General features: G+C 44.3%; 1 protein-coding gene across 5 annotated transcripts in view; it reads left to right on the forward strand.

Annotated features, from left to right (window-relative positions):
- The first annotated feature begins 1,139 nt into the window (after window positions 1–1,139).
- qkia (QKI, KH domain containing, RNA binding a) overlaps window positions 1,140–16,392 on the forward strand; it is a 74,666-nt gene continuing 59,413 nt past the window's right edge. For all 5 annotated transcript variants that reach the window (XM_079286629.1, XM_079286631.1, XM_079286628.1 and 2 more), the window contains exon 1: window positions 1,140–1,529. In XM_079286629.1, the coding sequence (XP_079142755.1) occupies window positions 1,385–1,529 (145 nt within the window). In that variant the 5' untranslated portion in view covers window positions 1,140–1,384. The remainder of the gene's footprint in view (window positions 1,530–16,392) is intronic.

The raw sequence follows: 16,392 nt of genomic DNA on the forward strand, positions 1-16,392 counted from the left end.
AAAAACGGACCAGTCATAGTTTATTTTAACACTAAGCAGGATGTGAGAGGAGGTAGCTTGTTTGTGTGTGTGTGCCATTGATCAGGGATGTTAATCTTCAGAGGATATGTAGAGAGGTCCTCCCAAGGACAGGACAATGACAAAGCCCTATTGATTACTGGAACGTTGATCAATCGGCCCCAAGACAGATAACAAGATGTACAAGTCTTGAGTAACAAACGGTATCTTGTAAAATATTGCACAGGATTTTTTTTCTTCATTTTTTGGCACCCAAATGTGAAGCATATATCCAAAGTCTGATTTGGTTGGTCTTGGCAAGTATACCTCGGTCACACACACACACACACACACGCGCATTGTGTGAAGTGGGAGATTGAACACACATTCAACCCACGTGTGACTCTTCAAACCAGATCACTAGTCCGTACCAGATTAGTAGACCCATACAAATGCTAAACCATACAAATTACACGAGACCTTGGAAAATCAATGTGACGAATTGGGCTGATGTGCAGTAGTCACTCACTGGAATGTTGTTTTCACACTGAATGTGCAGCATGAAGGGCCGTGCTAAAGATTGTGTGTAACATAGAGGAGGGCGAAAGGGAAGCAACATAAAACCTGTTGGAACGGGCAAAAAAAGTTTTTTTGGAGCAGATATAGGAAGGGAAAGAGGCCTGTGAGTGTTGATAATAATTCCAAAGAAATAAAAATAAGAAAAAGAGGAATCCTAACTCTATCTTTAAAGGATTTACTTTGCTTTCCCTCTCAGCATTGTCATGGACATTGCTTTTGGTGTTTAAATTATGAGACCACTGAAGACAGTACCGTACAATTAGTTCACAAAAAGATTTTTGTTGGACACATTTTTAAATGATACAATGTTGCTATAAGTGAGGGAAACGAGAAAGAAAGACATGGGGCATTGTGAGCATTCCTGCGCACTGCACTCCATTGGCCCAACTTTCTGTCCATCATTCCACCAACCCACCCTGCTGGCTCGGATCGGAGCGCTCATTGGTTCTCCCATTGGTCCACTGAAAGCCCCACTGGCCAATAGCCGTGGAGGAGGATGGAACCTTTCCGGTGGATCAGTCTCTCGCGCCCACAGTGGTGGAATCGAACGTCCCTTAGCGCACACGGCGCACGAGTCTCTGGAAGGAAGATAACGGGTTTCTTTTTTTGTCCCCTCTGCACTCAAACAACAAGAACAAACCAAACCTGAATTTTTAGGGGGGTTTACAGAGTCTTCTCGTCTCAAGGAGGAGGGAAGCGAGGGATTGGAGCCGCAAGTTTTTTTTTTCTTTTTCGTTTTTTTTCTCCTTTTCCCGTAAAAGAGGATTCTGTGTTTCACGGTGGTTTGTTCTCCGCTCTCGCCGCAAAGATGATGGTCGGAGAGGTCGAAGTGAAGGAGCGACCGAGGCCGAGTCCCGACTATTTGATGCAATTATTAAACGAGAAGAAGCTCATGACCAGTTTGCCAAATCTCTGCGGCATCTTCACACACCTGGAGAGGCTTCTCGATGAAGGTAAGTGTTGGTGAGACGCCGTGGAGGGGGACGCGTGACCGCTGCGCAGTCCGGCGTCCCTTGCTTGCACAATGTTGGCGAGACCCGTACGCACAGTTTCAACGGGTACACCGATATAGAAAAGAAAAAAAACTTCCCCAAATACGACCTTAATGTGACGTCCAAAACAGTTAATCCTATAGTTTCACGAGAGTCTGTAAGACCACGACGGGATGTGGACTTGTGTTAGAGTTGTGTTGCTAACGTTAAGGCTTCCACGGAGTTGTTGCTCCACTCTCGACTTTGTGTCGACGAGACGAAAACTTTCTCCCACGCACTTAAGAAAAATAAAAACTGCCTATTGCTGTCAACGTGTTAACGACAACTGACCACATGTATGTTTTTAATCCACCCGTTATGTGTATTAAATGCGTATCTCAAGTAATTTAGGGGGGGGGGCCTGATTCCACATGTTCCACAGCAACTTAGCTTCGGGTTAGCCACATTTTAAGCTAGCGAGCCTGGGTGTCTGCATTCCGTTGAACTCTTCGGGAACCAACGATCGCGTTAACTTAGAGCGACGTCTTCAAATAAAGACCCAACCAGTCAATAACTGCGTCTCAGACAAAATGAGAAAGAAGCGTAACAAATGTTTGACTTTCTTTCTTTATTTTTGTTTGCTCTTGTGGGAGTTGTTGCACAGCGGCCGAGCTTAAAAAGCACGGAGGAATGTGTCTGCTTGTTGCCCAAACAATGGCCAGTTAGTTGTTGCTGGGAGGGCGAGAGCACGATTTCAAAGGGCTAACTTTTTTAATTTTGTATTATTGTATTAAAAATGAGCACCGTTTTGTCTTCCTTCACACATCTACTACACTATTTCTGTCACAGAGGATATACCTCTTCTCGGTTATAGTTCCTTATCTTGCTGCAGCAGTCGTCGTGTTTTTCGCCAGTCAACGCGTGCTCTACCAAAATCGCGTCGCCTTTTTCGTGTGTGTCGGCGGCGCCGTCCAGACCTGTCTGTCGACGTGTATATTGTCGCTGGTTCCTTTGGCACTAAGCAGCGGGCGCTGTAAGACGAGGCTTATTCACCGTTTATGTGTCTAGTATCACTAACATAAGCCGGTGTAAGCGTAAGGTTGGACCTATGCTTTATGTAACTGAGCTGGGGACACTAGAGAGCGCCACAGCCCCCTTAGCACACTGTCCCCGTGCTGCGTGTGTGTGTAGTGTCGGGACTGGACACCATGACACTTGTGATACGTAAAGATAAAAGGCACAATGCAGAGTACTTTACTGGAAAAACCAGAGGCTTCTTCGTGGACGTAAAGAGCTGTGCATCCGCCAGTTTCAGTTGCATGCCTGGATGAGTAGCCTCGGTAGTATGTAGTTGCTAAACCGGTTGGTAGTGATTTTCTTGCTCCCTTGAAGGGTGATAAAGGAAGGACTTAAAGACGTTAAGTTGGCTATATCCTCACCATTTCACTATTGCAACAGTGCAAAAATACATGTTTAAACACTAAATATAACACCTCTACTCAAATCAAGTTTCAATTTAAATGTTATTTCGCTCCAGTATATATAGTTAGGTCCCACTGATCTGCCTAAAGAATGCCACTGACACTGTGTGATTATAGAGATAATATAGTCTTCATCTGGAAAAAATGCCACTCTAGTTTCAGACTGAGATCTCCAGATAAGCAGTTAAGCAATACATAACAATGTTCTGAAAAAGACGAGGGATACGGTTCCTTTCCAACCAGATCATGTCATTAATAGTACCACGTTTGATAACTCTCCAAACCCCGTTAACGCCTTACAAAAGAGGAATAATAGATTTATTTTTTTCAATTACGAAAGAGACAATTGCTTTTTAGGACTCTATTGGGAATAGTGGGTGTGTTGGAAGTTTAAATTTAGGGGAGAGTCGGGAAGCAGACTTGTTTTCTTTTTCATCCCTGGTCCCCTTTGGTATTTCCCAGCCCCCATACTCATACACCCTAAAACTCTCTGAGCAGTAAAGAAAAGGGATCCCGCACACATGTCTGTGTACCTCTCATTTACTCTCACAACTCAAAGCCGTTGGCATGCTGTGAGCGTAAAGCAAGAAACCATGTTCTCTTCTTCTGTGTGGTCAGCAGGGACTTAAAAAATAAATGTATCATACATTTACACTTCTAGTCAGGTTTGTAGTCACTGTTCTTTGTGTTTTGTCTGTGCGCCAACAGTGGGACTGAAGAATGGGGAAGGAAATACATTTTACTCTGTCGATATTTTGTGTGCTGAATGTCGAGGGAGTCGTAGGGAGTAAGTGCATGAAAGACATTTAACATGTAGGGCGAATGTAAATACTGCCGTAGGCCTACTCATTGTGACCAGTGGGGATTTACGGTTACAAAGTTATGATTTGCTTTATTTGCAAAAAATGAATTAAAGGCAACTTTAATGGCGGAAACTGATGGCGGAACTGATTCGTCATTCTTTCTGAAAAGAAAAACAGTTCTGTAATTTGATGTCTTGCACCATATGTTGTTGGGACTTTGGAGAAACTGGTTTCTTCGGGGTTTAGAAATCAATCTGAATGCTGGACTGGTCCGACGCTCCTCTGCCACACTCGACGGATAAAAACGCTCCCTCCTCTTGTGCATAAGAAATCATGACTGGGACACTCATAACTTCCCAGCTCCTTTCTCTCTCCTCTGAAACCACACCAGTCTGAGGTTTACACGCGTTTCCACGGCACCAGGCTAAACTTTATCCTGCCGCCAGAAATTGCGTGTGTGTGATGAAAGCCACCCGGCGCAGAGGAGGCCTGTCTGGTTCCCGTTAGGGGCGGTCTGGTTTGCGTTCCCCTTTTGAAACGGAGCTGTAGCTCTGATGTGATATTCGGGGCTCTGATGTGATATTCGGGGCCCTCCCTGTCCCGGACGAGTGAACACTGACCCCACCCAGGGTAAAACCCAAAACACAATTTCTATTCCTCTAAAATGACAGAAGAAACCATAGAGAGCGCTCTATTTATTATCCCTTTGCAATAGCCTTGTACTTTGAGAAGTCAAGTGTGTTATTTTCAGTGTGCTGTGCTATGTGGCCTGTGCTGTCAGAGTGCTGCAATTCAGGAAGCTCAGAAAGTTATTTTAATAATTTTTTTAATGGTAGTTTGAGGTTGATATTTGTGTGATAAACATTTTAATGCTGATCAGTGAAGCATGTTTTGTGATTGTGGTCTTTGCCAGCTGGAAATATAAACGTCACACTCGACTGCAACTTCCAGTCAGACTCCAGACGGGTTTCTTTAACTTGTGGTAGTGTGTTGTGAATTACGCTTGATGTGAAAAGTTATTTTCTTTGGTCTCCTCAAGAGAAATCATTGAAAGCTGGTGTCATTTCAAGGCGACAATGAGAGAGCACGAAAAGCTATTTATTCTCAAGCAGAGGGAGAAACATAACCAGTCCGTGTAGAGCGATCAAAAATGACAAGAAAATCCAAAAGAAATGCAGGTAAGGGCCGTCCTAACCCGTCAACAAGGCGTCTCCTCTGGGACCAAAGTTTCTATGTGTTGTTGATAAAATGACAATGACGAGTAAATACAGTTTTGTGGGCTTAAATTGGGCCTAATGAGAGTAAAGAAATCTAGCTACGCCTCAAACTCTTTCCCAAAGTGTCCATCTCAAGAGTATACCCTTTCGACAGCTGCCCCCCCCCCCCCCCCCCCCCTCATTTTTAGTGCATGTCTACACAGCTGTTTCCTCATCGGAAGAAAGCAGACACCGCCCTTGTGTGTGACGATTGCTTTAGTGGCGTGAGTGCATGGACGCCCTTGTTAAGTTCCCAATATGTGTAGTCCCTCAAGGTCACTCTGGCTGATCGACGGGCCCCTTTTGAAATCCCCTTGCGTTTCAGTGTCATCTCCCTGAGGTGACACCTGCTATGGAGTTATTTATTTATTTTTTTTACTCTTTACGATCTGCCAGCCAACAAGCTGCTTCAAATCGCTATATTTTCCCTTGGCAGGAGGAGACAGCCCATATAACATCCAGAGAACACAGCCTAGTAGTGAAGTGCAGGCGCTGTTGTAAGCTAGCGGAGCAGAGGAGAAAGTGAAGTTTGCGTTTTTGTTGTTGTCATGGAGTGTTTTTAGTGTTTCTATGGAGAACAGAATAGTTGGATTTATTGAAAGTATTCCAGGCTCTCCTTAGCTTTCCTTCCAGTCTCATTTTTCAGCTTCGTTTGTATAATAGACGAAATGGTCCGTTGTTCCGTTGCACGCTGTGTGGCGGAGCCACATGGTGCATTGTACCATTTTTTTTTATTTCTTTTTTTTCCCCCTGGCTACAGCACCCCCCCTTTACACATACAGTTTTGTATCTGCTTGTTTGTCTCTGTGTGTGCCTTGATTTTAACAGGACCGTCCCAGGAGAGCTGTCAGCATTTGGAGGACAAACTGTCTGCTGTCCACTATGGTGCCTGCCTGTGTAGGGAACGGGTCCTTTGGGAACAGCTGTTTAGAGGACAGATTTTGATAAATGTGAGAATGCCGGAAGTCTCTGTTTGGTTTTCTACCTGATGTCCCATATTTCTGTCAATCTCGTTTCTTTGTCTTTCTGTGTCTGGCTGTTATGGCACTGTCCACTGTAGGTTAACCCTCGGCAATACCTCGGCTAACCTCTGAGCAGCTAACAAGACTGAGTACAGCTTGCAAAATAAGAAACCACTTCGCCCCGTGAGAGAGCACAGGAAGAGAGATATGAGGGTGTTAGGCCGGGACTGTTGTCGCATGCTGAAATGTGTTATAACCCCAGTCCCCCTTTCTTCTCCCCACATTATCTCCCAAAGCACCACTTATAAGCTGGAATTTAATTAACCGAGAGCCATTCTGTGAGCTGGTTTACTGAGCTGTCGCCACCAGTGAGAAAGCAGAATTGGAGCCTTTGTGCCGTATTTCTCTGTCTGGCTATCTCTTGCACTCATGTGATCCTTTTTTTTTTTTTCCCCTCAGTCTCTCCTCCCTGGTAATAAATTAGGTGGTGGCATGAGTGTGACAGGGTGCCGTGTAGGGGTTGTGGCAGGACCCAGCATTGCCCTGCCGGTCGTCCTTCTGACGTGCCTCTGCCTAGCTAGCCCTCCTATCCAGGAGCCCCACCACAGTGCCTGTGTGAGCCTCAGTTGGTGTTCTAGCTCCGACCCCCGGCCCAATCTTGCTCCCCTGGCCCCACTCCAGCCCCAGCAATGCCACCCCCCCAGCGGGTGCTGTAAGATAAAGTCATCCAGCGACAGCTCGGGGCTCTTATCTCAGGCCTCAATCCCGTGAGTGCTGGGCCTCCTTATCGCCTCTGCCTGGCCTCCTGTCTCCGTACCCTACCCCGACTGCCTGGCCGACTATCTGGCTCGCTGTCGGCAAAACTACGTGTCTTCCCTTCTATTACTGCCGGCTGTTAGACGACACATTTCTACAGGCAGTTTATATCTCTTTTTTTTTTTTTTTTTAATTCCTCGAACCTTACAGCAGCGCAAACACGTTAAAATGAATAGTTTACAACTAGAGGCACAGTGAATTTCGCTGAAGGTATTTCACCGTGTGGCTTCTGTCAAAGCGAGAGTCATAGTTCTGTGTGTGCTAGATGACAACGAGCAGCGTTAAAGAGGAAGAAGAATTAGGGGATGTTGTAATGATTATGTCACAACAGCTTCCTAACACAGACATGTTCATTAAATTTGGTTGTTTATCCCTTTTTCTGAAACCACGGCGCCTCCCATTACCCTTGACCCAAAGTTATGTCAGCTTTTACTGTTTTTGTGGCGTACAAAAACATCTGACGGGAAGTCACGCCCATTTCAGACAGGAATAGACCATAGAGAAGGCGAATCAGTAGTTTGTTTTTCCTTCAGACAGACGGGGAGAAGGAAGGGGGGGGCTGTTTTCTGTCTGTGGTGAAAAATAAGCGCGCTCTTCTTGTGCCCTCTCCCATAGAGGTGGGTCTGTGCTCAGCTGTCTTTTGATTAATCTAGATTACATCGTGAATCAAAACTTCTGTCCCTCCTCCACACATGTGTGGAAACGCAGCACACAGAATATTTCTCAGGAGAAGTACAGGCCCCACCCTGTTGCATTCTTTGAGTGCTTCGAATAGCTCTTCCCCCCCCCCCCCCCTCACACTAGTCCTCCTTATTTTCTCGCTCTTTCTCTTTGTATCTCTGAATTTAAGCCCTTGCACAGTCGCAACAGATATAACGTCTAACAATTAGGGTTTTCAGGAATCATGCCGGCAACATTTGTCACGTTTCCTGTTTCCTTCCCCATTTTATCATAGAAAAATGAGCTGAATGCTCACTCTGTTCCCCTCTTTTGAGTCGCCCACCCCTCTGCATTAATTTCCTCTCTCCTTTCAGTGGAGGAATGGCAAGCGAGAGTTGGCAGCCAGCTCAGGAATGTTACTGGGAGCACAGTCGGAGCGCTTAACCTCCAGCCTGGTGTTTGTTTTCCCCGCACACTCTCTCATGGTGTGCTTTAGCTCAGCTGAATGTGAATGCCATCCAGAGTGAGACACGGGAACGTCTCCTTGCTTTAAATATCTACACATGTTTAATCCACAATTAGTCTGTAACTTGACAGTTTTTGCTTCACCGCTGGCACTAGCAAGCCCCATTCCACTTGAAATCAAAGTCCCCTAATGTTTTCCCAAACCTTCATATTTTATGACAGTCTTCTTTGACACTGACTGTTTATATTTGCAACATTTTCCCCTCATCCTCGTCCAAACTCTCCAGTCCAAGAGGTTGCCTCGCCCCATCCTCCTTTAAAAACACCCCAGTGGATCAGTCTGGCTGTGGTTTGCAGCCTTCACCTTGGTTTAGTCGCCGGCTGGCCGATAAATCAAAGATGAATAATTTACCTGTCCCTCAGCAGCCCGTGTTGTTTCTCTGAGTCTTGGCAAGAGCAGGCGGTGCTGCCATAACCATCCCTTAGGCCCACAGAAAGTGAGGTGGCAAGAGGCAGAGAGATGCTTTGTAGCTTTCTGCCATCAAATATGAAGCACTGGGAACTCCAGTCTTAACCAGACTCGGCCCCTTCCCCGACTCTCAGCAGCTTCAACATGTCAAAGTCCACGTCATACCTTCACACAGTACTCCTGTTGCTCTTTACTACTCTCTTCATATTGTGCCAAACACGGGGTTCCTCGCCATTGTTCAGTGCAACCATTTATCAAAAGCTAATACATCTTTTTTTGTCAAATGTTGTTTCTTAGCTCACATTTTGCACTGCATTTGCTTTAATCTGAACGTTGACTCATTTCCACCACCATAACACTTTTTACACAGAGTTCTACAAATAGTATAATACTTGTAGTATAATATTTTGTGCAGAAATATGGGGTTTAAGCAAAATAAATGGATGTTTTTATTCCACTATCTTCTCTACCTACTGAGCAAATCTATTGCTTAAACTCTGTCTCTCTGCCACAGGCTGTCTAGCCTCACTAGAACTACATGTGTTGCACAGTTGTGTTTTACCGTCGCTGTCAGCCCCGCAGTCTTGTGCTGTGATGTAAAACATGATCTGCTGAGCATAATGTATGCACATGTGCTACTACGCGTTCAACCCAAACTGATCGTAGCGGCACACGAATGAGGCCAGAGTTGTACAACTGCGAGTGACAAGTTTCGCGACTGTCCTGTGTGTTTAGCGTATGTCGCTGCTCTTTCTGTTTGTGGTGAGGCTTAAGTCTATCCGTCCTTATCAGTTCAGCGGTCTGGAGGAGATTACAGAACAGAAACAATGGTTGGCTTTGAATGATTCGACTTTAATTGGTGAAACAAAGTCCCTCTTTAGCACCGTGTGTGGCATAGGAAAGACTGGCATAAAACCCCCCCACAGATAACTGGCAAGAAAGAATGTGTATCTGAAAGGGTGAGTGAGCGTGAGCCTCGTCCCGACTCAGTTGATTGATTGTGTTCGCTGAAAGGAAAAAGGCGTTCAAGGCTGCCGAGAGGGGAGGATGGTTGAATATGATAAAGAACGGTGGGGGGAGACAGAGGATTCCTATGTGCTGTGAATGAGGTCATTTGGTTGGTTATGAGGAAGGTCACTGACCCCTCCCTCAGCTCCACACTCCACCCCTCTGTCTCTCCAGTCCTCCCCCTCACCTAATGATGCACAATGGCTTTTTGTGTTTTCATGGGCCGGGCGCACACACTGGGTCAATCCTACCAGTTCACATAGAAGTGTGCACACAAGTGCTGTCTGTAAAACAAGCCTGATCCACCGCAATGCATTTTGATTTATTGCATTTATCACTTGGTTTATTATGTTGGCTGCATGCACAGTGCTGAATGTACTGTTCTTTAAGTTGCTGACTCTTGAGTGTGTTTTTTGCAACCCAACACCCTCCCATCTATGTTGTTGCTCTTATAGTTGAACAGTGAGATTGGAGACAATTTGGAGGATGTTGAAAAACGGCTGAGATCTTTTCTTATAATTTTGTTGAAGAAAAATAGTAGTAACGGCCATTTTCAGTGTCATACATGATGCAAACATACAGTATATTGTGTGTGTGTGGATCGGTAACCATATATTTTTGTATCAAGCACAAGGCCATTTCTGTACAGTTCCCTATATGCTGAACATCCTAATTGTCCATTACTTGACACTTTCCCCCTGATCCCGACCATGACCTAATTAATGGGGATTGAATTCGGAATGCACCGCCGACCTGAGCAGTCTGGCTCGGATCAATCTTTAATATACTGTAGTAGCTAGCTAGCAGCTCCATAGCTCACAGATGTTAAACTGTCTGAAGTTCCTTATGTGTGCAGAGACATCCCTGCTGCCATCTTTGACAGCTCACTAAACTACGAACTACTAACTGTTTCTCTCTACCGTGTAGATGCTACAGTTAGGACTTAACTTTAGCCATCTTGACTTTGTGTCAGTTCATATGAATGTTGCCCATAAACAACTTACACGGTGTTGCTTTATTGTCATATTGGATACGATTACAGCTGCCGCTCCTGTCTGTCTGGTGTGAGACACGCTCAGTGACGAGGGGAGAACAGTGAATTAAGAGATGGAGTGATTTGATTCAAATCCCCATCAAAGTATTGGATTGGATACACGTTTGTGTTCTCCTGCAGTGTGTGGGTGATCAAATAATTTACTGTAGACCGTAGTTGTCCTTTAGTAGTTAAAGGCAGCTAGAGACGCACACGGCCGGGGAGACAGGTGTGGCTATGAGCAAGGTGCCAAGGCACCAGCTGCTGTTGACACCTTGAGGTGAAGAATAGTCTGCCACTGACTTGCCTCTCTGTCCACTCTCGTTCTTCTCTCCCTCCATCTATGTTGCACCCTTCCTCTCTTCTCCCCTTCTTCGCTTTCCTGGAGAGTGTTTGTCTGACATGAGTTGAGACTGTTTGTGATGGGAGCTCTTCCTGCAACCTTATTCTTATTGAGTGTCTGACACTTTTGATGAACCAGACCGTGGTTCTATCTCTGCACTTCCTCCTCCATCACCATATATAAACTCCTATTCTCCGTCTGCACTTGAGTTGCACAGACACGCGCGCACACACACACACACCCCGCTTGCTTTGTTTCCTCCCTCTTATCGCTGCCCTTATGTCTTTCCCCCTCATCTGTTTATTCTATATTGCCTCCTATCATAGCCAGTGTTTTCCACAGGAGAAAAATCTGTGTTCATTTTCCCAAGGGAATAGGGGTGTAACTGTTCACAAAATTCACGGTTCGGTACGATACAGTGGAGCCACGGTTCGGTACGTTTCGGTACAGTAGAAAACTATAAATGCCAGAGAAATGTACTTGATTTTAAAATATATTTATTCATTACAACTAACATCATAAAGTTATTCTTTGACTTTGAACAATGATGGAACTATACCTGAGTGACTCATCTTTTGGGGTGTCTTCTTAGCAACACATAAGCATAAAAAACAAAAGCTGCTCCTTAATGTTATGTAGTATTGTGACTTACATCTTGCAAAAGAGATTTTTAATCTCAATGGGACTACCTGGTTAAATACAGGTTTAAAAAAAAAAGAATTTCTTTTTCTTTTTCAAACTTATTCGGTTCGTCATGCGTACCGAACCGTGAGCCTCGTACCAAACGGTTCAATACGAATACGCGTATTGTTACACCCCTAAAAGGGAATGACTCATTTTTCCTGGCTTTGTCTTAACTATTTATTTGAGCAGAATGACTCTACTTCTGATCTCTTTTCTCATCTCCTGTTTTTCCAGATTTATTTTTTCACCTGCTCTATTCTTTTCCATTTGTTTCTCTATTGCAGCTTTCCTCTCTACTCGTATGTGAGGCAAAAACTCCAGCCTTAGGGCTACATTGCCTCTTTCATGTGAGGAGCAGTGGTGACATTAAAGGCCTGCTTCGTGGTCTGTCGGTTTGCATCAATCAGCGTAGCTCTCACTGTCTGCGCTCAGGACCCGAGCGTTTGCTCCACTCTCCACTCAATCACTCTCGGGCTCAAACGCTGGTTGGTAGAGAACAACATGCCTGCACCCGCCGGCTGTAATTCTGCACACTTATATGCTCTCGCAGATTTGTTAAGTCCTCGCACCCAAGTGCATTGAGGCACCGAGGCGGATCGATGTTTAAAGGCTTTAGCATACTGGAAGCTTGGTTAATGACAGTTAACAGTTAAGTCTCTTTTTCTCCTCCCTTTATGTTACTCTGATGCAATTGTTGGTTGTTAAGAACGTCCAATGTCTTTGTTTTCTTAAATGGAACTGAAAGATCTCCAGCATCAGACGAGCAGACCAAAACACAGCAAACCGTAGCTTCCTTTTAAGACGAGCAAACGTAATCTCTCAAAGTGCATCAGACATCGAGAGAGTTTTTCTGTCTCCAACCAGTGCCAGGCCTGTTTGTTCTTCATAGAGAAGCAGTCTGTACCAGTTTAACTCACAGCTACCAACCCTTGCACACAATCCATCCTTGTACACTTGGCCCAGAACAATCGAAGTTCAGGCGGAGGACCGTGTATATTCGTCAAGATATTTAACACATTTCTTGCGAGTCCAATTTGTATTGTACACGAGTAGGCGTTTGAAGTGTTTCGATTCAGATACTGAAAAAAAAATAGTCTGTCAGGTTGGGAAGACAATGAGGAGCCGGCACAAAGACACAACAGCTGTGGTGTGAGTCTGTGCATTGTCACACCCGGAGACAGAGACTGGCTGTTGGATTTTAACTTAAGATGCTATATACGAGCCCCGGCAGGCCCGGTGTCTGTGGATAAAACAGCTGACATGCGCGTGCGTACACTTTGTGATGTAACCTGTTTGCCTGCCTGTGTTTATAATTCATGTCTGTTCTGGGGCTTTTCCGCACGGAGAATTAAAGCCTTGCTCAAAATCTGCGCTGCATTAGGTACGTCACTGTCAACTGTAATCGCAACTGGAAAATCACTTCAAGCCGATGATGCACGAGCCAAAAAAAAAAATGATTACAGGGCAACTCCTAAACCCCTGAACTGTGAGCGTACCAGTCTTTGTTGAAGCTGCTTCAGAGAGAGGACTATGACGGGACGTCGTGGCTGTTTAGAAGGATGTAGCTTGAGGTACATTGGTTGAGTGATTTTAGTTTTACCCTGGTGTAACACAATAAGCTGGCAATGAGCGAGTGTGTATCGAAAATGAAAAGGTGACATTGAGCCGTCGTCATTAATGTTTGGTTCTTGTTTTGTATTTTTTCATTAAAATGAGCTCCAGCATGTGAAGCAACCATTGAGTTGAATCGATGCTTCTCTGGCACACAACTGAATATGATAAGATTCATAGGAGTTATTGCAGGGCTGTTGTATTTGATTGCTTTGGATTATAACTATATGTCATTTTAATTATAGCTCATTTTGCTTAAACGCAAGTATTTACTAACACCAAATCGGTATATTTCAACTATAGTGAATATCATTATTGACTCACAGCTGGGCTTCCTGGCAAAGGTAGTATTCTAGTGTAGAATGTATTGTACCTCTTTATTGACAAAAGAGAATACACTAACTAAACAATAAGGAGAATACAGCCCAGTTAAACTTTGTATTCTTATTTTATTGCATGTGCATCTGAACTATGGGAAAGCACAGTAAAGAAAATGGATAAATAAGTATGTAAATATCATAACATAATTATTATAATAATGTGCACTATAATAACAATACAAATTAAATCAATAATAAAGTCAGTCCATACTTGAAGGCAGTTGTCACTGTTTGCTTCAGTGTTGTTGAAATCAAATGACCTCATTCCTGACAATGAGAGATACAATGATGTGTTTTTTTCCTCATTGTGTCACTCCCCCACCTCCCACAAACATATTAAATAAAGAGATTTTATTTTTTTTCAATCCGTACCAAACTTATGGCAGGCTATTGCTGCTTCCATCTGTTCTTTGCCAAAAACCGCTGGAGTCTTAGTTGATGTAAGCCACAGACTTTTCCTCTCTGTGTTCACCTGTGAGGAAAATGACCGCCTGAATTTAACCATCACCTATCTGGTTCCCTTCACGTTAACCATGCGGTTCTCCGTCAGTAGACTCTATAATCTCACCGACAGCACTGTTCTTTCCTGTGGATTTAGGCCTCGATTATTTTGGAAGCGTGGATAAATGATCCCTTTGGATCAGAGGACAAAGATAGAGGTCGGATCATAGACGTAAAGTGAGAAATCTCTTTTTTTTATAACAAATGATCTTCTCTCTGTTGTTCCTCACAGGTTGTGAGCGCTGTGGTCTCCTTTCTTACAGGGGTGGGGACAGGAAGCAGCGAGCATGTTATCTTCTCCAGTCACATTGACAGTCAGAGCCTTTCCTTCCAACCTCTTCCTGTCTCGTTTCCTCTTCTGACAGCTGGGCCTTTCCTGCCATTGTTGCATGAGGGGGGGGGGGGGGCAGCGGTGTGTAGGGGTAGTCACAGTTAAGATGTGTTTAATAGATTAATAATGCTCTGCATTTTTAGATCATCTGAATTAGTCGACGGTCTTTGCTAACTCTTCAGTCACCCAGTGAGGAATGGCCTTTCCTCGTATCCTAACAAGAGCCCTTCTACTTCTACAATCTTTTCGGGCCCCTTCAGGCAGTGGGCAAAGGAAAGGGGGACCCCTTTTTCACAGGCCAGAGGACATGGTTCCTGGTAACAGTCCATGCAAAATGGGGGCCAATGACTGCTCTTCCAATCCACAGACGTGCATCCCACCCGCATGAATCCTGACTCCTCTTCCTGTTATTTTTCCCATTCTTATCTCATTTTCTCACATCTTGTTGAGCTCACAGCAGGCATCCTGTGCTTCATTTGACATGGCATCCTCTGCATTGTTATAGTGTGTGTGTGGATGCATGTTTTTAAAAGTATGCCTAGGGCCTCAGTGGATAAAACATGTGTTTCTAGATGCCTAAGTTGCACGTGTACATCCCCCGAAACACTAACAGTAAAGTTAAATGGGTTAAAGTGAAGTGAGAGAGGGATTCTTGAGCAGCAGGGCTCAGGTCTGTCTTTTGTCTGTGTCTGATTTTACTGGCAGGTAAAGCCTCTGAAATGAGATCCCACGAGATGCAGAAAAACCAACAATCTGCTTGGCTGTTTGTGCGAATGCTTTTTTCATGCTGTGTGTGTTTGTACAAATTAATTCACCAGTTTTGACTACCCCTGTAGGCATCCCTTTTAGTACGGCTGGATCCACACCTATACAGGTTATATAATTGATGGAAGTAAAAGATGGATTTCCTGCTTGTATTATATCTTAGTTGAAGCAGGCTGTTTCCTTTTCAACCAAGTATATCCCCTTACATTTGTGTAAACCATTTTCAGCTTATGAGGCTTCTCTCTTAAAGCCAGCCTGTTAAATGACTATTGCTGTGACTTCCAATTTAACGCTACATATCGCTCCCCCTTTTAGATGGCAAAAGCAGCAGTAAAATAGCCCATCTTTGCTTGGTATTTTAGAGGGAGCCTGAGTTTGCATTTGTGTGCATTAGGCTGGCTGTTTCAGCTGAGCTCGGGTATTGGGCTACTTTAAAAGGTGAACCAAGGCGAGAGGAAGTATTAGCACAGAACTCTAGCTTGTGCTGTGCTGGATTAAAATATTTCGGCAATCGTTGATAAATTAGCAATATTATGAAACTCTAGGAAACGCTCTAAGCTTTTTTTTGGTTAACTAACACTAACACTCCCGGTGCCTCCTGTAAGGAATATATATATATATATTTATTTATATTTTTGTCAGTGTGTGAAAGAAATAAAATGCTTTCTGTAGCTTTCCATCTTGCTCATGTGCCTTGCGGTGCCACCACCAAAGTTTAAATGTGTGTGTGAGCGTGCATGCACTCACAAGTCTCACCCCGGGAGCCTGTTCAAGTCCCCCCATGCAGAGAGTAATGAGCGTTGGCCCCTCGCGGCAACCATTAGGAGTAAGCCATTATGGTTCAGGATCGAACCAGCCCTCCCTGGCAGTTTCACCTCACTCTTTGGTAGACCCCACTAAGTGCACAAAACTGGTACTCCTATGGCTCATTGAGCTGCTAGCGTGCCCCCACCAGCACACGGCCCCATAAAGCAGTTCCACGTCATCAAGTGTGATGATCCCTTATTCTAATTTTAGTCTGGGGTCTTAATGGCTCTGCAGATACTGTCTAAGCCACTTAATTCACTGTTAAGTTTGGGGTAAGATGGGTTTCTGCTCCCAACTTTTTTTTTTTAGGAATGTCGAGCCAAATGCTACCAAAAAACTTTTTGAAAATAAGTCTGAGAAAGTCAAGCTACTGTTATTTTTTTATCCCAGATCATATCTTTTCACAAGATATTGTTAACATGTTTAAATTGCAGTGTCACATGTCAACTACTGCAAATAAAAATGAAACG

The sequence above is a fragment of the Melanostigma gelatinosum genome, assembly GCF_949748355.1.
Source record: "Melanostigma gelatinosum genome assembly, chromosome: 16".
Classification (NCBI taxonomy): Eukaryota; Metazoa; Chordata; class Actinopteri; order Perciformes; family Zoarcidae; genus Melanostigma; species Melanostigma gelatinosum.